General features: G+C 39.0%; 1 protein-coding gene across 1 annotated transcript in view; it reads right to left on the bottom strand.

Moving 5' to 3' along the window:
* The window catches only part of SMG1 (SMG1 nonsense mediated mRNA decay associated PI3K related kinase), a 121,864-nt gene that overhangs the window by 6,501 nt on the left and 92,440 nt on the right, over positions 1 to 22,923 (bottom strand). Inside the window, 30 exon segments of the mRNA XM_038418662.2 lie at positions 119 to 276; positions 279 to 346; positions 557 to 707; positions 710 to 743; positions 1,038 to 1,084; positions 1,087 to 1,141; positions 1,143 to 1,190; positions 1,622 to 1,759; positions 3,418 to 3,887; positions 4,999 to 5,188; positions 5,271 to 5,421; positions 5,916 to 6,142; positions 7,666 to 7,900; positions 9,333 to 9,605; positions 10,891 to 11,170; positions 11,398 to 11,570; positions 11,918 to 12,108; positions 12,575 to 12,792; positions 14,228 to 14,344; positions 14,423 to 14,517; positions 14,519 to 14,559; positions 14,993 to 15,241; positions 15,908 to 15,963; positions 15,966 to 16,094; positions 16,097 to 16,135; positions 16,853 to 16,905; positions 16,907 to 17,097; positions 20,296 to 20,518; positions 22,182 to 22,288; positions 22,290 to 22,346. Of these exon segments, the coding sequence (XP_038274590.1) occupies positions 119 to 276; positions 279 to 346; positions 557 to 707; positions 710 to 743; positions 1,038 to 1,084; positions 1,087 to 1,141; positions 1,143 to 1,190; positions 1,622 to 1,759; positions 3,418 to 3,887; positions 4,999 to 5,188; positions 5,271 to 5,421; positions 5,916 to 6,142; positions 7,666 to 7,900; positions 9,333 to 9,605; positions 10,891 to 11,170; positions 11,398 to 11,570; positions 11,918 to 12,108; positions 12,575 to 12,792; positions 14,228 to 14,344; positions 14,423 to 14,517; positions 14,519 to 14,559; positions 14,993 to 15,241; positions 15,908 to 15,963; positions 15,966 to 16,094; positions 16,097 to 16,135; positions 16,853 to 16,905; positions 16,907 to 17,097; positions 20,296 to 20,518; positions 22,182 to 22,288; positions 22,290 to 22,346 (4,464 nt within the window).

Genomic DNA, 22,923 nt, shown 5'->3' with positions numbered 1-22,923 from the left:
AAATATTTAATTTTAGGGGATACCATGAGGTAGCCTAACATGAATAAACAGTAATTTTTTTTTTCTTGAACACTAGGTAGGTCTTCTGTAACAAAACAATGGAAGTTTGGGGCATTACCTTTGCCATGGCTTTCAGCAGATGTTTGACATCTCCGAGCTGTCTGTTGTGACCAGTGAGCACAGTTTTAATACTATCAACCAGATTCTGAATTGTTTCACAAACTGTTTCTATCTGTTGTTCTTTCTCTGTTTGCACTGCCCTCTGCGTAGACATGCCTGGGTTAGTTGTTTGTGAGCTGAGAGATGCCATTCAGAACTACCAATAGGATGTTCAAGATTGTACCAACTGAAAAAAGAAATTTAAACCTCCATCTAGATACAATAATTACTATAGCAAGTACTTACATTTTATGTTACTGCTAAATTGATTAACCCAATACCCTTTACTTGCTTAAAAACAAGGCACACAAACTAGTAAGACGTGAAAATGAAGTGGAGAAGTCATTCATCAGTTTGGTAATTATGTTGTGTTTTACAATCCGTCTCCCCCATTAACTTACTCACCACTCTCTGAAGTAAACGTAGCTCCAGGTCAGAGACTGAACTGTTAAACTGTGATGCAAATGAACACATTTGTTGACAACGTTTGATAAGTTCAAACAATGCAGTATCAAGACTCAAGGCTTCTGCTGTTCTAGTGCGTAAACTTCAAAATGAATTATGTTACTGCAGAGGAAAGTAACCTACAAAGTAGAAAAAGTGAGAACCACCCCAATTAAATTGCATATTACGTCAAATAAAAACACAATGAAGCTTCAAGGTTTTTATCTGCAAGTCTACTTCTAGACAAGAGCACTCAGAGCAGGCAGTAGTAACAACTGTGTCAATTCATGGACAATAACATTATAAAATTTTTCTAATTTAAAAGCAGTTGGAATTCCTAAAGAGAGTCAGCTGCCCTTACTGACACCAGAGATTTCCCAAATCCTACCTGCAGTAGGGCTGAAACAAACTTTCAATGAAATAGCTTATAGTACCTGACTTGCTCTTTGACTTTCTTTAAGGACAAGGTTTCTTCTTTCGCAATAGTGGCATCAAAATCTTGTAGAACTGGGGCCAATGCAGGATTGGCACCTCCTGCCCCATTTCAAACGCTGCTCAATGCTTGCTTCAAGTGCTGCTAGCTTCTCCTATATTGAGGAAATGATGAACCAAAAATTGCAAAAACACCAACAGACTTTGGTTTAAAAAAAAAAAAAAAAAAACTACCCATGGGGACTACCCTTCCTCTTGAAGGATAAGTGTCTCAGCCTTCAGGAGAAGTGCTTTGTATACTTGGGTATTTAGTCAGAGCAAATTTCCTGCCATCCCAAGCAGAGAATGCTGTGTCTGCTGAAGCAGAGGGATGAAGTAATGGAATACTACGCAAAAGGTGGGACAGAGAAAAGCAACTCAGACTAACAAGGCCAGGTAAAAGATGTTAGCTCACATTGGCTAATATCCAGAATTATGGTGAGCAACAGGTGGACGCTTTTGGAATGTACTAACGCAGTCCACACAATGAGAAAGAATTCACATTTATACATGCTGCAAAAACACACCCAAAAAAAAGAAAAAATACCTGAACTGTTCCAACTGAAGCTTCGATCTGGCTGAGCGTATGAAGTTTCTTTTTCATGCTGGCTAAAATTGCAGAACGGGGTGGAGGAGTAATGGACATGGCTTGTGGGCGACTGATAAGGAGATCTTCATGCTGCCACTTTTTCGGAAAAATATTTGTATTGAAGTTTATATCATTTCTTTCAAAAATGTTAAACTTTTATAAGACGACATTCTAACATTATGGTTACATTTTATATCAAGGATATATTTATAAAGGGTTAAACAATTAATAAATGGTAACTGTTACAGATATAAGCAGCAGGCATCATAGATGGTTATAAACATCAGTAGAAAGTGATACATATGGTTATACACCCTGGATATAAATAATGTACTGTCCTGTTGGACTAAATTAACCATTTATTATTAACCCTTCAGAAAATATTTATCTATGTACCCTTAATCTAAAGGAAAATGGATTACACTTTATACTTTTTTTTTTTTAACCCATCACAGGTTAACAGAATATTCGAGAAAACATCTATGAAACAGTTTAGCAATTAATCTTCTAATTGTTATTGCTTATTATTTTTAAAAAAAACTCATTTTCATTTAAAATAAAAAAATTTCCTACTCCACTTTTCTAAAACATACAAAACATTCCAAAAGGAAGACTTATCACAATACTACACTCAACCAAATATCTACACAGCAGAAATCATTAAGGGCTTGTCTTCACATACAGCGGTGCAGCTGTGCTGTTTAGCACGCAGTGAAGATGCTACGAAGCTGATGGGAGAGCTTCTCCCATTGGCAGAGTTAATCCACCTCCCCAAGAGATGGTAGCTATGTCGATGGGAGAAACTCTCTTGTCAAGATAGCGCTATCTACACGGAGGATTGGGTTGGTATAAATATGTCACTCAGGGTGTGGATTTTTCACTGTGGGCACTGCACTAGTTCCTCCTTTCTCGGGAGGCTGGAACAGAATTTTCTCCTCATCACCAGATTGGACAAGTGTTTTTTTTCCAGCTTCCACACAGCTGGTTTGGGGTGGGGAGAGGCTTAGTTGGGCAAACAGGAAAGGAATTAGACTATGATGTTGCAACTCATTATGTGAATATGGGACAGATGTCCAGTGCAGGTACTCCGTAGGGAAGGGATAGAGAGATCAGATAAAATGGATTAGTTTTAAAGGATTTAAAGAAGATATCCTTTAAAGGAGTGGGAAAGAGAGGGGTGAGGTTGGGGCTCCTACGACTGGTACCGGCAGGAAAACAAATCCCCTCCCTTTACAGCCTCTCTTACCCCTATTCAGAGAGGGGAAGGGGAGGTCCAAGCTGCGGGTTGATTGAGGACCACAATGGGTAAGAGAGAGGGCTGACGGAAGCCTCCCGGGTACACACTGAAATGATTAATGAATTACCTGCACCATACACTTGTATCTGTCGGGTACTCCCAGTCATTTAAAAATACATTTATGGCCTAATTAAACACATCCAATGTCTCTGGTCCTTCTTCTGGCATTGCCAGACACTGGTTTATATATGGTTATTTCCAAAACTTAAATTACAAATGGTCATGTCTGCACCCTTGAGAGCAACTAGCTCCACAAGCTACTGCCAGCATGCTATGCTATTCTTCCACATCTGTGTATTAAACAAAATTTAAAAACTGAAAACTAAATTAAGTCTACTAAAAACCATCAACATTCATTATACACTCCACAAGCAATATGCATTTTATGTACCTGCATGACATAACTGAAGCATATTTTTAGATGAACAATTTGGAAAGAGTTTACATATGGTTTTACCTGGAACATGGCAATATGCAATTGCACCCTCTGAAGGCTAGTCTTGCAAGAAGAAATACTTGTTTCAAGTCTGCGCACTAAATCATGTTTCTTCCATGCTGTGTCATATGAACTGGCCAATACTGTTGCCCTGTTCATGACCAACTGTGAGAACTTGCCAATTTGGATATTGTGTTCTACAGCTTTCTTACACAGGTCATCCACAGAAACTTTGCTTTCTGCTCCAAAGTCCTTAGCCTCTACTTGAGCAATGATATCCACACCCAGAGCACTGATGAAACTGCACAAGGTAAGCCCCAAGGCTTGATTTGGAAGGCCAATTAAAAGCTGTCTCACAAAATCTGCTGTAAATGCCTTTATAGGTTTGGCCATTTGGTCTTCACTAAAACAAGAATTTCTATAAAGGGCTTTCACATTGACAATTTGCACAGGTCCATTTACTGTGTTCTGATCTTCAAGTGAACTTGATCCTTTAAAAAATAAACAATATTTCATATAAACATTTTGTATATCTAGAAAAATTTCATTTATTTTCTGCACAGACAACAACATTATTACACAACAGAATTTACATTTATTTTCTAGACCGGGGTCTCATACTCAAATCTCCAGGAGGGCAACATGAGGACTTGTACGTTGGCCTGAGGGACGCTGCCCCCGCCCCTCACTCCACCCCCACGGGGTGCAGCAGGAGGCTCAGGGCAGGGAGTTGGGATGCAGGAGGGAGTGTGGGGTGTGTGGTAGGGGTGTGGCAGGGGGCTCAGAGCAGTGGGTTGGGTGCAGGAGGGAGTGCAGGGTGTGGCAGGGGGTTGGGGTGCAGGGAGGGGCTCAGGGCAGGGAGTCAGGGTGCAGGAGGGGTTCGGGGTTCTGGCCCGGCACCGCTTACCTTGAGCGGCTCCGGGATGGCAGTGCTCACCAGGGCCAAGGTAGGCTCCCTAGCTCTGGCCCCAGCCCCGTGCCGCTCCAGGAAGCGGTGGGCACCGCTTCCCTGCAGCCCCAGGGGAAGTGGGAGCAGTGAACTCCGTGAGCTGTTCTTACCTGTGGGTACCTCCGAAGCTTCCATGGGCCACACTTCCCCGTTCCCGGCCAATGGGAGCTTCAGGGGAGTTAACCACAGGCAAAAAAGCTCACAGAGTTCTCTGCTCCCCATTCCCCCGGGACCGCAGGGAAGCAGTGCCCGCCGCTTCCCGGAGTGGCATGGGGAACTCAGCACCACAGGGCTGGCAAATCCGCAGGCCAGATCCAAAGCCGGAGGGGCCGGATCTGGCCCGGGACAGTAGTTTGCCCACCCCTGGCCTGGGGGTAGGCTGGGGACGCGGCGCGCTGGGGAAGGGAAGGGGCTGTGGGGAGCTTGGCGGGCCGCATGGAAGAACCCCGCGGGCCACATGTTTGAGACCCCTGTTCTAGACACTAGCATCTTAAAATATGTAAGTTACAAAAATATTAAAGATTGAAAATATTAAAAATATGAAAAGATTAGTTTCATTCTGTACTCGGATCACAGGTAAAATGGTGTAGAGCAGGGAGGTTTCCTATTGCTATAAAACAAAAATGGTTTCTTTTACATTCATGCATATTTACCTGACAAAGTTTTAGAAAATGTACCACAGAGTCTGAAAAATTCTTTAATTGTCTGTAGTCTCTTTAGAAAGAAAATCTCCTCTAGAACTTGTCGATTATCATCATCATCAAAGAAATTAACTTGAGTGCTTCGGGCTTCCCTGATTATATCAATCTTACGCCAAGCGACAGGTACTTCCATCTTGTTTAGCTGAATGAAAGTAAGGAAAGGATTATTTCTTGTTTTACAAATGCCTTATGCCTCAAGGATATTTTGAAAAATAAAGCCATACCTTTTCAATTAACAAGCCAAATGCAGTTTCTACTTGGGCAAACATTCCATCAAATGCAACCAAAAGCATCTGACCAGCTGACATTTTTGGAGTTTCATCAACTGAACCATTTCTTGGCTGAATTAGTTCACCATACTGAGCATGAAGTATTCTAGGAAAAAAGATAAAGGGGTTAAAATATTTTTGGGACCAAAAATACCTATGGCCACCGGTGATTCTATCTGACCAGGAAGTCTTGTACAGAAAACTCAAACAGTGGCTGCTGCAGGAACTGCAAAAATTATGAATTCCTCACTCCAGTTCACAGCCTTCTCAGATTTTAGAGACACTTGCTCTTCTGAAATCTCATCTCTCCATATTTTCCTAAGTTTTTCTTTTAAATCTCTAACACAAAAGTGTCTGGCTAAAAGAATGGTCTTGTGTTGCCTGTACACTTTGGGAAATACCCCAAACATCAAATGTCTAATTTATGTTGATTAAAATATAAAAGTTTTCATAATCTCACATTTATACTCATTTTACTATTATTCATTGTTAGGAGACAAAATTAAATTAAAGACAAACCAAGAATTGGATATGGTGGGTTAGAATATGGCAAAACACACTGAATTTGAACTAAAGGAATCACACCACAAAACTATTTACCTTGCAACATCAATGTAATGAGTATGTGTTTCTTCTCCTAGCCCCATAGCTGCATTTCTTAAATAAGCTTGAAGAGATTCAACCAGCGTTTGCAAAGGGACTCCATCAGTTGTTTGTTCAATAAGATTGTCCAGTTCATGAAGCATACTTTCTAAAGTGTACTCTCCTTTCATTAAACACCTAAGAGCTTCTGGAAAAATGATCTGCCTGAAGTTTGAGTTCAATTCCTGTCAGAAATATGCAAAAATAAGAAAAAAAATAGCTTCTTCCCTTTTTAGGTGTCATATGCAATGCCTTATTTATATTATAAATTATGCCACCTACATAAAGGTTGTTTGAAGACAATAGACTATTGGCTAGCAAAAGGATCAGAAACTTGCTTCAAATATTTTATCATATAAATTGAGAATAGGAAGCCCTGTAACATTGAATTTAGATGTCCTAAACCGATGGCATTTTACATAAACCAATGGATTTTAAAACATTAAGTAGTAAAGGCAATATTTTAGAAGAAGTGTCTTTTTGCCCACTTTGTCACCTTTTCATGACTTATGCAGGTTACTGAACCACCACTCTGTAGCAAATAATCAATTTTGTATGGAAAAATAATTGGAAAACATTTAAAGTAGTTTTAGCTTATCTGTCTGCTGTTTAGCAACTAGAAATTAGGAGTTATAGTACCATGTGACCAACTAGCTCTGCAAGGACTAACTGCAAGTGCTCTGCAGATGACTGGTAGTACAGAGAGTTCATTTTGAGAACCACTATTTTCACTAAGCAGAATGCATCTGAGGGCTAAAGCAGATTGTGCAAGGTATCATCAGCCAGTGCCCTCCATCTCCAAAACAAGACAAGATGCACCAAAAGAAAGATTAGGTAGCTTAGTTTAGTAAGATTTTCAAGTCTCATCCAAGAACTCAAAAGGAATATGGCCTTATTTGTGTGCAGTGCAATTAAGTTATATGCATGCTTCTGAAACACGAATTAATGCTTTGCACTTGTATAATAGCACCTTTCTTCAGAGACTCTCAAAGCCCTTTATAAAGGTGGGTAAAGAGTGCTTTTGAAAAGTGACTCGGGAACACAAAATCCTCAAAAGTGTAACAGTCACACTTGTCATAGCCAAATGGATGGCTGGTGAAAACCAAGTAATTGGTCCATATGATTCAGAGTTGCCCTTAAAGTCAAAAGTTTCTATGAGCACTCTTCTGTAGGTAAAATGAAGATAGTTAATTTCCCCCTTCCCACATCTGGGAGCTGAGGCCTGTAAAGTATTCCTTTAGTGTTTCAAACAGCTTGTGGTTTTTGTTTTTTTTGGGGGGGGGGGGGGATAAACTGTAGCTAGAAATAAATAGAAATGAGAAATTTTAAACACTATTTGGAAACCTTTTTGGACTCCCAGTGATAGGGGTTATGGAATAATATGAAACAACAGCAAGACATAAAGCTATTATTTTGACTAATTTGTTACTATCTCATTATGGTTAATAAATAGTAACTTTTTTCAAAATTTTGGGTTGCATTAATAGTTTGTTTTAGTCATTTAAATATGAAGTAAAGATAGTAAACGTAATAGGTTGAGAGTCAGGGAATAAATGGGATATTTAAGACTAATACCTGATAAAAGACTTCTGGTGATAATGTAAAATAATTATAAATACTTTTTTAGGAGATTTTCTGGAACACAATGAACTATATGGCTCCACAGAAGTCTTTGGGAAAAAAACAATGGCATAAAAGTACACTTCACCTGAAGTGAGATGTAAACTCCATTAGCTAAGTGAACTGCTTCTGATGCTTCAATTGGGTTTGGAATGTCCAAATCTTGTGGGACCAGATGACATTGCTTCAATAACTGCACGAGGCATGTAACATTCCCACTCATGCTACACAACTCCTCCAAGAACCAGGCTCCATCCCTTGAAGTCAGATCAACCAGTTGCTCTCCAGCACTAGATGCAGCACCTTCCATCATTAGATTACGTCTAAATGAAGCAATATTTCTGTTAGACAAGTAAAAGCACGTGTGCTAATGCATATTAAGTTTACTTTGCTACCACTTAAATTGATAAGCTAGCCATAAAAACATGGAATGGAACAGATCTTAAAAGAAGGCAACATATTTTATAGTATATTCTTGACAATATGGTAATTTAGATTTCTGATACTGATATTAAATTGATATTAATATGTAAATTTAATGTGATTTTCTAATTAAAGTCAATAACTCAAGTGTAAAAAAAATTACCTTTTTTGGCCAAAAAAGGAATTATAGTCATCTGTGATGACCTGGGAAAAAGTCTGTTATATTTCTTATGAATACTGTGTGACTGTTTCACAGCAATTGTGTATTGCTGCCTGCCTAAATGCATAGAGTGAAATCAAAGGACGCTGTAAAAGGATGTTGAGGAGCCAGGTAAGAAAAGTAAAACAATGAGACAGATAAGACAGCCTCTTAGGTAGACAGCTACAAGGGAATTAAGATAACAGTGGCTGGGCCATCAGGTGTGGTGATATGGGAGGGGGACCACCTAGCTCCATCCAAGTTAAAGGTTTCAGAGTAGCAGCCGTGTTAGTCTGTATTCGCAAAAAGAAAAGGAGTACTTGTGGCACCTTAGAGACTAACAAATTTATTAGAGCATAAGCTTTCGTGAGCTACAGCTCACTTCAAGTGAGCTGTAGCTCACGAAAGCTTATGCTCTAATAAATTTGTTAGTCTCTAAGGTGCCACAAGTACTCCTTTTCTTTTTATCCAAGTTAAAGTTACTCTTCCAAAGTTAAACTGGGATCAAAGGAGAACCTGAAAGATCAGAAAATCCTGACCAGTTTAAAAGATGCTTCTGGCAGAAAAGTAGGTGGGGAAATGGTCAGAGAGGCTGGTCAGGATGTGACACTGAAAAGGCTGACAGTGACTGACATTCAGGGACTGGGGGGAAAAGCTGCAAGCAGGACACACTGTTTCACCCAACTCAGAGATGGGGAATAAGCCAGACTCGCCTGAGCTATGGATTAAGAGGTTAAAAGCTTAGGTAAGGAAATATACATGTAGGTTTCTTATTTTAAATCCACTTCTCTAAGCACTGGGTATCTTTGGGAAAAATAAATCATGCTCTTTTTTTAAATCAGCTGTTTCTGCATTACTACACACACATACAGTCACAAGGCTCCCAAAAGGGAAACATTGCAGTATCCAACCCCATCTGGATCTCCTGAATTAGTCACAGCTGGTAGCCAGGGGGACTGTAACCCAGAGACAATGGTTGGATCACAAGACCCACACACAAAAAGAAGTGGAGGCACAGGCCTGAAACTTGAAAGGGTACACTAAGGGGACTGGAAAAGGGTTTCATAGCGGGCAGCCTATCCAGGGATCATGAGATCATCTACCTATAGTATATTTATAAACAGACAGCTCACCTTGTAAGGGTGCAAAGAGCAGATATTATAACACTTGCTAGGCTCAATGACCCCTCCTCTCCATTTTCATGAAGGAAAACCTTAATGCAACGTTCAATTTCTTTCAACTGTTCCTCACAAACTGGCACAGTGACTGCTTCTTGTTTCAAACGTTCCACCTGTCTGATTAGTCTGCTGTTTATATCTGCTGCATATCTTTGAAGAGTCATTTCTGTAGCAGTTATGAACTGACATACAGCTGGAGGTGGCTGAGGAGCATACTGCATTTCATACCTGTAAAATGACAACAAAATGACAAGTTCTCCTTTCTGATGCTCTAACAAGCTGCATTCCATTCCCTAGGAACTGAATCAAATATTTTGGGCCAAATTCTAGATGTGAACAAAGTTGACAATGGCCACCCTACTTTGGCTCTTCTGTCAATTCATGGACTTGTAACTCATTCAGTGGCTCCTGACATGGAGTGCACGGACAGCTCTTGTGCAGATCAAGTCTCTCGGTCAAAAAAAAAAAAAAAGATGGCAAAAAATTCACAAGATTTCCATCCCCCCTTCTGAAAATTTTGGTTCTTCCCAACCAGTTTTAGTCTGCTTCTAAACAAGTGCCAGACCTAAGTCATGATGTCCATCCACATTTCCCCCCCCCCTTACTTTTGGCACAAAAAGAAATCATGAGAGTTGATCTAAGCCAGGATACAAATGCAAATTAACACTGCTTTTGTTTTGAATGCATCTCCTTTTATTGAGGTGAAGAGTTTAAGTTCACTTCCCCTTCATTAGCCAGAATTCGACCCTTTGTTTCCAGAACATCTCTAATACAGTAGATGCACTGAATATATTGATCTAGCAATTTTTTTTTTGAGTTAAAATAAAGTCTTCCTTCTTCACTGTCACCTTTCAACATTTTTTAGGGAATGAGTTGGCAATAAATTTAGAATAGCACCGATATAAGTCAATGGACATCCTACCTTTCTGCCTTTTGATTATAATCCAACATTAACACTAAAATCTATTCTCAGGATCAATTTGTGGACAACAAGCCAGAAGTCTCTTAATTTCAGAAGTACAATTAGCGTTAAAAAACAGCAACCATGCTACTAAATACCAGTTCACTATGCTTTTGAGGTTTTTTTTAAAACCACCCATCATTGTAATATTTGATAACAATGCCAAAGTCCCTAGTGACCTCATGGAGTCTCAGGCACTTCTTTTCATGATCAAAATTCTGCTGGGTGGGGTAGGGTTTGGTTTTGTTTTAAACCATGACAGTCACCTTCCTAGAGCTGTGCACAGCCATTAATCACAAAATAAAGCAACAATATTTGTAGTTCTATTTTGTCACTACATGGATGAAGCTGTGACCACACTTTAAAAGATATTCTTATTATCTTTTTAAAACTTCTGTAATAGCACCTTAAAAAAAAACAGTCCTTGGAAAGACTATGGCATTTTAATATAAAACAAAACTTTAGTGTTTTACATTTCCTGCTTAATATAAAGATATCTTGAAAGTAGCAAGGATTAAATTACTAGGGAAATCCATTGCGCTGTCAACTTACTTCCCGTAGAGATCCTGACAACGTTCTATGGTCATGTTACAGATGAGTTCTTCCATCCATGTCTTCCACTGCTCAATTCGGTGTTTCTGAAACACAGCTTTGGGATACTGAAGAGCTACTGTTGCATAGTTATGCAACTGTTCAAGACAGCCACGTAAAACTGACCGCCTCTGTTGAAGAAAAGCACCAACCTCTCCCTCTAGCTGTTCACACTGACTGATCAAATGTGCCTGGCCAGCATTCTGTAGAAAGGCTGTTGCTGGTACATAACTTGGGGGACCTTTCAAGAAAGAGATTAAATTTTAACTATTTTCCTGTAACTATTGGTGATCACATATTTAATATGACCATAATTTAAAATCACATCTTTATATGTATAAAACCAGAGTATTACAAACATACTTTTAAGTCATTTGTTAAAAAAACATTTGGTTTTAAATACTAGTTCAATTATTTTGTCATGGATAAAAATACCTAGAGAAGGATACAATACTATTTATTTCATACCAAGGTCCATTTGGGTGCTAATTTCTTGAAGAAGACTCGCAAGTTGTGTTGCCTCTAAATTATTAAAAGCAGCTTGGTAATGGGTTATCCACTGCTCAAATTCATTCAGCTTCACTTGGATTGCTTCCTGAACAGCTCTTTGCTGTGATTGCAGCTGGGTGTGTTCAGAATACCTGAGTTATAGAAGTCAGGGAATATATTAACCACCATATGAGAAATATTTAACTACACCGATCAAAGCAGTACTAACTCAATTGATCTGAAAATCTGTTTTATAATTTTCACAGATTACATATTATAAAAGTTAAAAACAAATATATTAAACACTAATTGTATTTGTACTGTGAGAACATGTTTCTCACTGCTGTCAATCTCTAGTTTGAAGTAACCGTTATAAAGTTAATCAATGTGCATACAGCATCCTATTCATAAAAAGCTGCAACGTCCTAACAGTGCAATATTAAACAAAGCTTTAAGATCCTCAAATAAATGCACTGTAGAAGCATAGATATTTCGATACCTGTGCTGCAAAGTACGAGATGGGTGATCCACTCCTTCTGCTCCTTCTAGAAATTCTAACTCTTCTAGTAATTTGCCTTGCAATTTTTCAATGTCCGTCAACTGTTCTTGCAAGCTTAGATACTCTTCTAAACTGCTGTCCAGCTTAGGAAGCACAACCAGCATTTCATCTCTGTTCTTAAACCAGTTTACCTATAAATCAAGATACAGAAATTAGAAAATAGATGTGATACTTATTCAAATGGCTAGAGGAGGAGTACTTCATTTCTGTGCTGCTGCTCAACTGTAATCCATGGATACAGATTCTTTCATTCTCACAGGTATTAAGCTTTTAAGATTATAGGTCAATATTTTGATCAATGTCTCTAGGCTTCAGATTTCAACCCTGTGCCCAATGCAGGAAATTTCTTTAGCACATACTTAAGAACACGCTTAACTTTTAAGCACATGAAGGTTAAGTGTCCTTCCTAAACAGTGACTTTCCTAAATCTGGGCCTGAATTAGCTCAATAAAAGAGGTCAGTATTATGCTCTTAGCAAATACTATTTCTAACATGCAAAATCTACTTTAAAATGTGAAGAATTTCTATTCATGACATTTTTAAAATGTTTTATTTGATAGTATAATGTGAAGTTTTACTGTAGTGACTCTACTTCACCTTTATCTCAGCTACTCTTGAAGAAAAGAGGCTACGAGTGATGTCTCTTTCCATCTCTCTTTTGCTCTGTTTGTTTTCAGCTTGCTGGCCACCACCACCATACACAGCCCCAGCAAATCCTGCTTCCCCTCCTGCTGTCCAGTCCACAAGAGGATCATAAACAAAAGCCTCAAGCAACGTAAGCAAAGTCTCTCTCCCACGTCGCATATATGTAGAACCTGTATTTTGTGTATTTTAACAAGTTTAGTCAGGTTAAGTTATCCTCATAAAATAGCACAGTTTTTAAATACAATATAGACATTAATATTGAATAGCTAAATAAAGCAATCCATAACTTTCCTGAAGGTGGATATACTGAAGTATATACAATTATAGCTGCAAATTCAAATAGCACTTTGAGTTACAGCTGCACCAGAGTTTGCATTCTAACCTTTCTTCACAAGCTCCTAACTCTCTGAAAACATTACTTTGGGGATGAATTTTCTGTATTTGTCTCCGCCCAAAGCTGATTTTTCTTTTCTTATTTGTGCATAAAGGGTGCAGAGATGGGAAGACAGAGAGAAGAAAAGTAGTAAAGAAGAAGAGGAAAGATAATGACAACTAAGCAAAATCCCTGCAGTCATCTCAGTTATGGCTGAGTAAATAAATTTCAACTTCCCCCTTGTGTAACAGATAAATAAATAAATAAAAATCTCTCTCTTTTTTTTAAAAAAGAAAACAAAACATGACAGTACACCAAAAAAAGTCTGAAGTCTGAAATGTAACTTTGTCATGCATATAGTCTTCCTGGAGAGCAACTTCATTTGTTTGATATGCAGTAATAAATAAAAAGGTTCTTAAGGGCTGAAAGAAGTCTTTGAACATGCTCAGTAGTAAGTTAAGATTTCAGTGAAATCTAAGGCCTTCTTTGTCATATCACCACCAATTCTCCAGAAACGCCCCCTCAATTTACTATTAGAATACAAAAACTTTTCAGGTATTAAATTCTCTAACCATCTTATATATCTCCATAAGACATAAGATTCATGGAGCTTAAGGACAGAAGATATCATCAGATCATCTAGTCTGACCTCCGTATATCACAGGCCAGTACATTTCACACAATTACCCCAGTACTGGGCTCAATAACCCGTGTTTGGCCAAAGCATATCTTCCAGAAAGGCATCCAAGTCTTGATTTGAAGACATCAAAAGATGGAGAATCCACCACTTCCCTTGGTAGTTTGTTCCAATAGTTAATCACACTCATGGTTAAAGGTGTGCCTTATTTCTAATTTTAATTGGTTGGCAGGTATGATTGACTACATGCTTCTTACATTGCATTTATCTCAAATTTTAACATAGTATTCTAAACATAATAGTTTATATTCTGATCTGGAGAGCCTAATTTTTAATAGTCATTTAAACCTGCCAAAAAATGGACCATTGTGATCATACCAACATCTGGAGCTAAATTTTATATACTTGTACACTTTTTTTTTACGTGTTTCACATAAATATAAAATGTCCCCAAAATAATACTCTTATTTCCTCCATATCAAAACACAACATTTAAAGAATAAGAATAGAATAAGGCTTTGAAAAGGCAGTAAGAAGAAGGGAAGCATTTCCAAAACAAACAGATGAGAGCTCCCCACACTTCTAGAAGTCATACAGCCTACCTGTTCACAAGAAAGCCTGAAAACCCCTTCTACTCCTGTTACTCCAAGTGCTGTTTCAATATTGTGCGTCATCCGGAACGGAACTTTTTCTGGTACTCTAAGGCTTTTTCCTTCAAGAGAAAGATTCAGATTTTTAATTATTAAGAAAAGGTTATATTGAACAATGTATATAAAAAATTATTTTTTACCTTTTTCAAAGCAAACATTGTAATCTATATGTACAACTTCTCCTGTAGTCATGTCGATAAGAACATTATCCAGATGTCTGTCTCCAAGACCAATTATAGCCAACCATGGACATAACTGCAGTGGATCTCGCGTATGACTTTAAAGAAAATTTCAGAATCATATTTTGGGTTTTAGAATCTTAAAAGAACATCACTTTTTTGATTATTCTTTTTAGGATAATTCACAGCATTCAGTTGCAAGTTCTCCTTTACTGATTGTCTCAGGACATCTACCAACAGAGCACTCATTTCTTTAAGAACTTCAATTAATAGGCTAATTAAGATACAGGTAATCAGGTTTCCCACTTCTTTCTAGGTCACCATTTTTTCTGCTTTTACTTCTAATCTCTCTCTCGCTCCCTTCTTCCAACTATCCATATTAAAGCATACACTTCTGGTAAGTGATGATTCAATAGTACTAGTTCATCTGTCCCTACAAGAGTGCCATTGCTATAAGCATCCCAAGCATCTACTGCCCCTCACTCAAGTCAAAAATATGGTTTTAAAAAGGAAAATAATATGTTAGCTTACCTGTGTAACTCTCCACCACTCATCGGGTGTAGTACATGATGACCAAAGTTCTTTAGCTAGAAGATTTGGTGGAGTTGCTTCCATAAGCTCCTCTAGAACAGCCTTCATTACATTCAAAGGCCAGTCACGACGAGATACATCTAGACTAAGCCCAACTGCCTTCAAAGCAGGTCCAATTTTACTGTAGTAAAGTTCACTAGGTCTAGGTACTATTCCAGGATTTTGAGGGGTCTGGTAAGAATCCTGAGCCTACAAGAAATTGAATTATAACTATCTTTTTATTCTACTACAATAGTGAGTTGCGAAGTTATCCTAAAGTCAGTTCAGACTAAAAAAGTTGGAATCTAAATTCTCTCTCCTGATTATGACTTGTAGCGCTTGGACTACTATTTCAAATTCAGGAGGTTGGGGTTTTTTTTAAATTTATGACTGTGATTTTCAAAGTACTCAGCACTGTCCTACTTTAACTTCTACTGAAGTCAATGGAACTTTTATAACTGAATTCAGTAGCAGCAGAGTTAGGACAACATTTAGCACTTTTGAAAATCCCTTTCTAAAGCTACAGAAGGTAAAGTGACAAAAGAGCTAAGAATGGAAAAGAAAATGAAATGGTTTAAGAGTAACTTTAGCTCAAGCTATCCAAAAATGCTCCTACCCTTGAAGTATCATGCAAGAATAGTATAATTAAATTAAAATAGCCTAAGAAATGTTCCTCTCGCTAAAGACAAAATTTGTCTATACAGTTTTGCCTGATATCTGATCAAACCCATGAGATATGAACATACAGATCTACTCAGAACGAATGCATGTACAGATAAAAATAATGAAAAATATTTTAATATTTGCTTTAGGTTTAAAGCATATGATATATTCCACTTCTGAGAGGCGCTAATTAGTTTAAAATACAGTAGTTACCTTTTGAGCTTGTAAAGCAGCTTCTCGCTGCTGCCACCGCTTGTAAAGGCCAAATAAGGAGTGGCTCCATCCACCCATTGAATCAGGCCTGATCTCGTTCCCAGTGGTGTCACAGAATAGTGCCTAGCATGAAACCGTGGTGTCTCTTGACGATTAATTGTAGCAAACATGGTGTTCACAATTGATAAAACTGCATGATTCTCTCATCTAGATGTAAATCTTCTAAACCTGTATTATAAATTTAAAAGTATTCTGTTTAAAATTTAGCTTCTACAACTAAAACAATAAAAGCTCTTTTTCCTTAAATGAATCCCCCAAAGTAGCATTTCTGAAGTGCACATTTCATTTTAGACTTAAGCTATATCTATCCAGACCCGAATGGGCTCCTAAGCAATGGGTATTTGCTAATTAAACAGTCCTTGGGCTTGGGCTGCTGTTCTAACTCCATGGGAGAAGCATGCAAGTGGAGTTTCAGCTCTGCAGATCACTTCACTACCATTCACACCTCAGGCTGACGCTCTCTCTTCAGGTTACTGCATGAGTTTTGTGAGAGAGTTCAGCTGAGAAAAAAAGATCAAAACAGGCTGCAGCTGGGACTCTGTTTTCTGTTGCAACAGCCACAAGGACCCACAGGCCTCTTCTTCTGCAGCTTATGAGAGTCAAAGAATCTTACAGCATTTCTGGAAAGAAAAACTGATGGATGATCAACACTATTACATATGGACACCTACAATGTCTTTCATCCACTGTTCAGGTATAATTTTAAGGGCTACCTAAAAAGTTTTTTGGCCTGGCTGACTATCACAATACATACTCAACGTTCACAATACATCTTTCCAACTTTAGGTATGCTACTCTCTAATTTAAAGTGAGTGTAAGCCTGACACACACACAAAACATGTAACTCCCTCCCACTCCAATCCTGAGGAAATTTCCAGGTCTTACCTTTGAAAAGGTATGGGTAGTTCTTCCCATCTGAACCCAAGAAAAGGAGTTTTGGGTTTGGTTTTAGTAGGCAGAATTGTGATAGTGCTCCCCACGCTTTGAATCGTGACTGTCTCTCTAGCGGACACTTCTCCAGGGAGTGCTATTTCAGTGTTCATCGTGGCAGCCAACCAAGGACTAATTTCTTCAAGGCGTAAGATGTAACTAGCACGTTTCTGTGCTCTTTGTTGCAAACTTAGCATAACCTTTTAAAGAAATTGTTAAAAAACTGAGGTTCAAGCTGATATAGTGGTAAACATTTACAAAAACAAATAGATTTTCCACTTTTGGGGGGAAGGAAGGAATTTCCTTTCTTATGCCATGTATTCTTCCATTTTATTGATGTACTAATCTATATTTATAATTATTGGTGGCAAAACCATATCAAAGACAGTAACATTTTCACCATTTTTATTTAACAAAAGAAAAGATTTTCGCTTAGAGAAAACTGTATTTATAAGAAGGGAACTCCCTTAAAGGGGCTAGTTCCTGTATTTATTAAGATTTGGTACTAGGACTGTTTTGGGAACAGAAAAAAAAACAAAACAGCGCAGAGCACTAGAGAGTTACTTGCTACCAAGAAATCTGCATGTTTCCTCACTTCTGTTTTGCAGAACAGGCTAACTTTAATATGTAAATTGGTTTTCTTGAATAGCATTCATCTACCAATCCGGTTCAATTACCAGGTTGGCTCTGGCCATTTAACAGTTGGACAACATCTCTCTCTTTAGGGATGTCTACACTTAAAATGCTGTAGCGATTCAGTATAGACACTGCCTACCCTCACTGGAGGGCTTCTCCTGCCAGTATATGTAAATCCACCTCTCTGAGAGGCGGTAGATTGGAAGAATTCTTCCATCGATCTAGTGCTGTCTAACCTGGGGAGTTAGGTCAGTATAGCTATGGGCTTGCCTTCACATACAGCGCTATAATGGCACTGCTGCAGTGCTTTAGTGAAGACGTTACTACGCCGACCTGAGAGCTTCTTTCATCGGCGCAGTTAATCCACCTCCCTGAGAGGTGGTAGCTATGTCAACAAAAGCTCTCCTGTCGACACAGTGCTGTCTACACAGAGGGATAGTTATACTGACCTATGTTCCTCAGGCGTGTGGATTTTTCATACCTCTGAGCAACGTAGTTATACCGTAATAGGTCTGTAGCGTAGACTTAGCTTATGTCTCTAAACTTTTCACACCCCTGAGAAACATAACTACACCAATGTAAGCTCTTGGTATAGACCAGGTTTCAGTTCTCTTTTCCAGCCTGTAAGAGCTCTTTTGTTGCTACAACCCTCTAAAGCATCAGCAATAAAATAGGATAGGAAGTGACCAAAAGGAGTCACAAGACGGATCCTAAGATTTAGCGAGTATGAAGTGGGAGATACATAGATGTCAGAGGGTAGTTAGCCCCCTGAAGGGGTCAGGGGCACAGCCTACCTCTGAGAGGGTCCACAAGGGGAATGAGACAGCTCAGGTTCACCTACGAGTAGTTAACTCATGGAGTAACTGGAAGGCAGTTAATTCGACAGTTTAGCATCTGGACATGATAAAAGGTACTTCAGTTAGAGGGGGAACTCCTGAGGAAAAGGGCAGCTGCCAGAGAGGCAGAAGGCCTGCAGAGAGATACCAGGAAACTGGTGAGAAGCCAATGCTCCAAAAAGGGAGAACAGAGCAAGACACTGGGGAAGCCTATAGAGGAAGAAGGTAGGAGGCAGCTCAGGGAGCAGCAAGGGACTGAGAAGGATTGGTTCTGGATGTTCCAAACAAGGGCCCTGAGCTGGAACTCAATGGCATAATGGGAATGGAGTCAGGTGATATAGCTCCCCATCCTGCCAGGGACAGCTAACAGATAAAGGCCTCATATTACAGTAGGTGACCAAGATGTTCTGCCAGGTCCAGAGCTGCCAACATTGAAGACTGTCTCTACACAGTGCTGGGTTTGAGACCTTTAATGAAACCATTTAAAACAATTCCAAGATGGTAGTTCATTGAACTTGTTGAAGCTCCAAACTTAGTCTTCAACCAATAGAAAAATATCAACCAAATGCACTGGTGGAAGGATTATAAAAAAGTCTCATTACTTCATAACAAAGTCACACCAAAGAAACCTTCAGAAGAGAGCTGCATTTCCTACCTTGATCTAGCAGCCCAAGTCTTCCAGTACTGAGATGGCAAAGCCAGTACCTGGAGGAACTAGGAGAGACTGCAAGAATTGTGAGATTTTGAGTAAGCTGTCAGGTGGTAGAAAGCAGGTCATGTAAAGAGAACTGGAGAAGTTGAGGACTACTGTTAAAACTAACTGGAGCACTGCTGGACTTCCAAGAGAGGAAATGTTTTCGGTGGCAGAATCTGAGATGACTAGGCTCATGGGGAGGGAGATGGGGAGAAGTTTGAAGAGATAGGATGGGAAAAACAGGAATGGAATAGCTGCTTGCTCCTATCATTTTCCAGGATCCCACAGACTAGCAGGTAGGCGGGTAAAAAAGAAAGTATTACCAATGGCTGGAAGGTTAGTAGTGGAGAGGGTAAAGATATAAGCTGTATTTGTGGCAGAGGCAAAATACTAGGATTTGATGATAACAGAGCTCCTAAAAGGCCTGGAGAGGGCATAAAAAAAATGTACATATGGAACATTACTCTAATTGCAAGGGATGAAGCCAACCTATAGTCAGATGGTACTGGAGGACAGATGCTTATTGATGCAGTGGTAGCTCTCACACTGCTTCATTCTGCAGTCTACTTAATCCATGAGAGGATATTTCCTTTGTCTTAATGCACCTGTGCCTGGTTCCTAAGCATGTCATTCTGCAAACTATAATTTGAGCACCACTGCCCTAATTTGGCCCTATTATGATTTTAAACAAGTTCCCAACGTCAGCTTCCGCTCTTGAGACAAAAATATTTGCTATATTATAAGGACACAAAATCTGTCCTTGGTTTCAGAGTAGCAGCCGTGTTAGTCTGTATTCTCAAAAAGAAAAGGAGTACTTGTGGCACCTTAGAGACTAACAAATTTATTAGAGCATAAGCTTTCGTGAGCTACAGCTCACTTCATCGGATGCATTTGGTGGAAAAAAAAAAAAAACCACCATTTTTTTCCACCAAATGCATCCGATGAAGTGAGCTGTAGCTCACGAAAGCTTATGCTCTAATAAATTTGTTAGTCTCTAAGGTGCCACAAGTACTCCTTTTCTTTTTGAAAATCTGTCCTGTTAATCTTCCCAGATTCAACCAGCTATGATCTTGCCCTAAAATAATATGACATTCAAACCCATGATACAGAGGAAGAGACTTTAATTGGTACATTAGTCATTCCAGTAACAAGTCAGTTTAATCATATGTAGCAGAAAAAGTTATCAGATTTTCTATACAATTTTCTTTACTAGCATGTTGAAGACACAGTACCTCTTTAAATGGGATCCAGCTGCTTCCAGGTTTAGCAGGATTAGAAGGGTTCTTAAGTTTTTCTAAAGCATTTTCAATTGCATCTCCATAATTGTCCTGAAACCACTTTTCATGAGGAGTTTCTGCAGGAGCTGCAGTGATGCTTTGTACATGTTCCAAAGCAAATACAATGGGCTTCATTAGAGCTGTATGCTTTTCACGCATGATGGCTATCTTTTCCTCTCTGTGTAGGAAGGAGAGAAAAAATAATTCTATATCAGCTTTAAAAATGAACTATTTAAAAAAAAAGGCATATTTTATAGGATATATCACACTGACAGTTACCCAGTTAAATACAAAGACTAAATTAAGATACCAATCTTTCAGGATAAATATAAAGAAGAAAATAGGTATTTTAACACCAGCAAGCAATATTTAAAAGCCCGTAAGTGAGCCAACCAGATGTTAATACCAGGAAGAGAAAAAAAGCTACTTATGTATACCCAAACACTAACAGTATTTCTAATATTATATACAAATGTCAAATAAATGTCTATATTATAAATAATTGTTAAAGAACAACCAAGGAACAAGCTCCTTTCTTCTTCATAAAAAAAACACTGCAAAACAAACCTGAATTTATATTTCTAAATCCATTGGACTTTCGTTTGTGATGCCTTTCAGAAGAGGAGATAATAAACACTGGGAACTTGTCAACGGTTGATGCTTTAGGACAGGAGACAGATCAGAAACCAGAAACACTTATGTCTAACATTTCAAAAATGTTGGGTACAACACTAGTGTTGGGTTCAAAATTATACTAAATAAAATGTCTTATAATTGAAAAGATGAATCACAGAAGTTTTAATAGATACATTTAGTATATTTTTCCATCTTCAATCTTGCCTACCAGTGCAGAACTTAGAATCAAACAGATATATGATAAAGGTGATCTCATACATTAATAAGAGAGACAACAAACTAAAAAGCAGTCAAGACAGGGATGTACAACCTTTGGTTCCCAGTTCTCTAAATTGTGGCCTTTGAGGGTGGCTATGTTAAGAAGAAAATTTGTATTTAGTTACATATTGAAAATATGGTCCCCGAACTTTGGCTTCTAATTTTTTTTAAACGGAAGCCCCTGAATCAGCCCCATCACTATGGGGAATAGAGGCACAGCCTGTCACTTCTTCCTTTCTAGTCACAGGAGCTGCTCTGGTGTGAGCAGGGAGGGCTCTGAGCAGCTGCTGCTCTGCCCGGCCGCATGTAGCACTGTATATGAGGAAGCAGTAATAGTTTTGGTTTCTTTATTGTCTGCTTCCATGCTAGACAGAAGTAATTACAGGGAGAGCAGGACTGAAAGTCATCTGATTCTTCCGGAGGCTACACAAGTGCTTCAAAAAGCATCACTTCCCTTCTCCACACAGCTACCCAGGAAAACCCAGGAATGGGAAAAAGACAAGCTGAAAATCAATTAAAGCTTCCTATACAAGCCTAACATGAGCTGTTAACTGTCCCTCCACCACCGTACACCAGAGGTGAATAGCTGGGTACAGTGTACACCCAGCCACTCCACTCTACCCTTGACAAACCTCTACCCAGCTGACATGAGCCTGTACTAGGGCTTGTGAGAAGGGAAGGAGTAGGATATGAATACTGTAGCTCACACCCACAGGTGACTGCTCCATACTGGGGAATCCACAGCAAGGAAGTATTGCTGTATATTTTGCTCCACTTGCACCATCTGTGTGGTGCAAATGGAGTGCACCAAAGTACCAGCTGTGGCATCCTGACCTCTTAATACCGACTTAGGAGGAAAAGCATGACTGGTCAATTTAATAATTCTACTGCGCAGCAACCATCTGTTCTCTCACCAATTTTTTTATTTAGAAGTTATTCATGAAAACCTACTTCCGTAGGTGTTGTTGTTTTGAACTCTCTTGACTTCATCTTCCAGTTGCTGAATCCGTCTCAGGACATACATGTGCTGCTGCAAAAGCACTCCCAACCAAAGTTAATACCCACAGAAACTGTAACTCGGCGCAGCTAGGCTCTGCTACTAGCATCTGAACCTGTTAAAATACATTAAAATGCCCTTATTTTTAAAGTTCAAGATTTTTTTTTCTAGTTCATCTATTTAATAGCAGCTTGAATGTCTTGAAAGAATGACATCTTTACAGTAAGATCAAAGTTACACTGGAAACTTTAGCAAACCATCCACGCAAAGAAACAGTTACGTAACATTCTGTAACTGTTGTTCTTTGAGATGTGTTGCACGTCCTTTCAATATAGGTTGTGACGTGCCCAGAGCAAATTTGCCAGAATTTTTTCCAGCGAATCGGCTCCTGCACCCCCTGGTGCTACATGCTCATAGCACAAATATAAGGGGGCCCCATCAATCCTGCATCCTTTCAAGTATTTCTTACCGATCTCTCAGGAAAGGGAACAGCGGGAAGGTCTTGGAATGGATATGTGCAACGCATCTCGAAGAACAAGAGTTACAGAAAGGTTAGCAAAATTTTTTCTTCAAGTGCTTGCACATGTCCATTTCAATGTAGGTGATTCACAACCAGTTGCATAAGATGGTGGGCTCAGAGTTCAAGGACATTAATTCATTAATGACCTGGAGGATGGCGTGGACTGCATCCT

The sequence above is a fragment of the Dermochelys coriacea genome, chromosome 10 (genome assembly GCF_009764565.3).
Source record: "Dermochelys coriacea isolate rDerCor1 chromosome 10, rDerCor1.pri.v4, whole genome shotgun sequence".
Classification (NCBI taxonomy): Eukaryota; Metazoa; Chordata; order Testudines; family Dermochelyidae; genus Dermochelys; species Dermochelys coriacea.
This window is presented reverse-complemented; position numbering and strand designations above follow the sequence as displayed.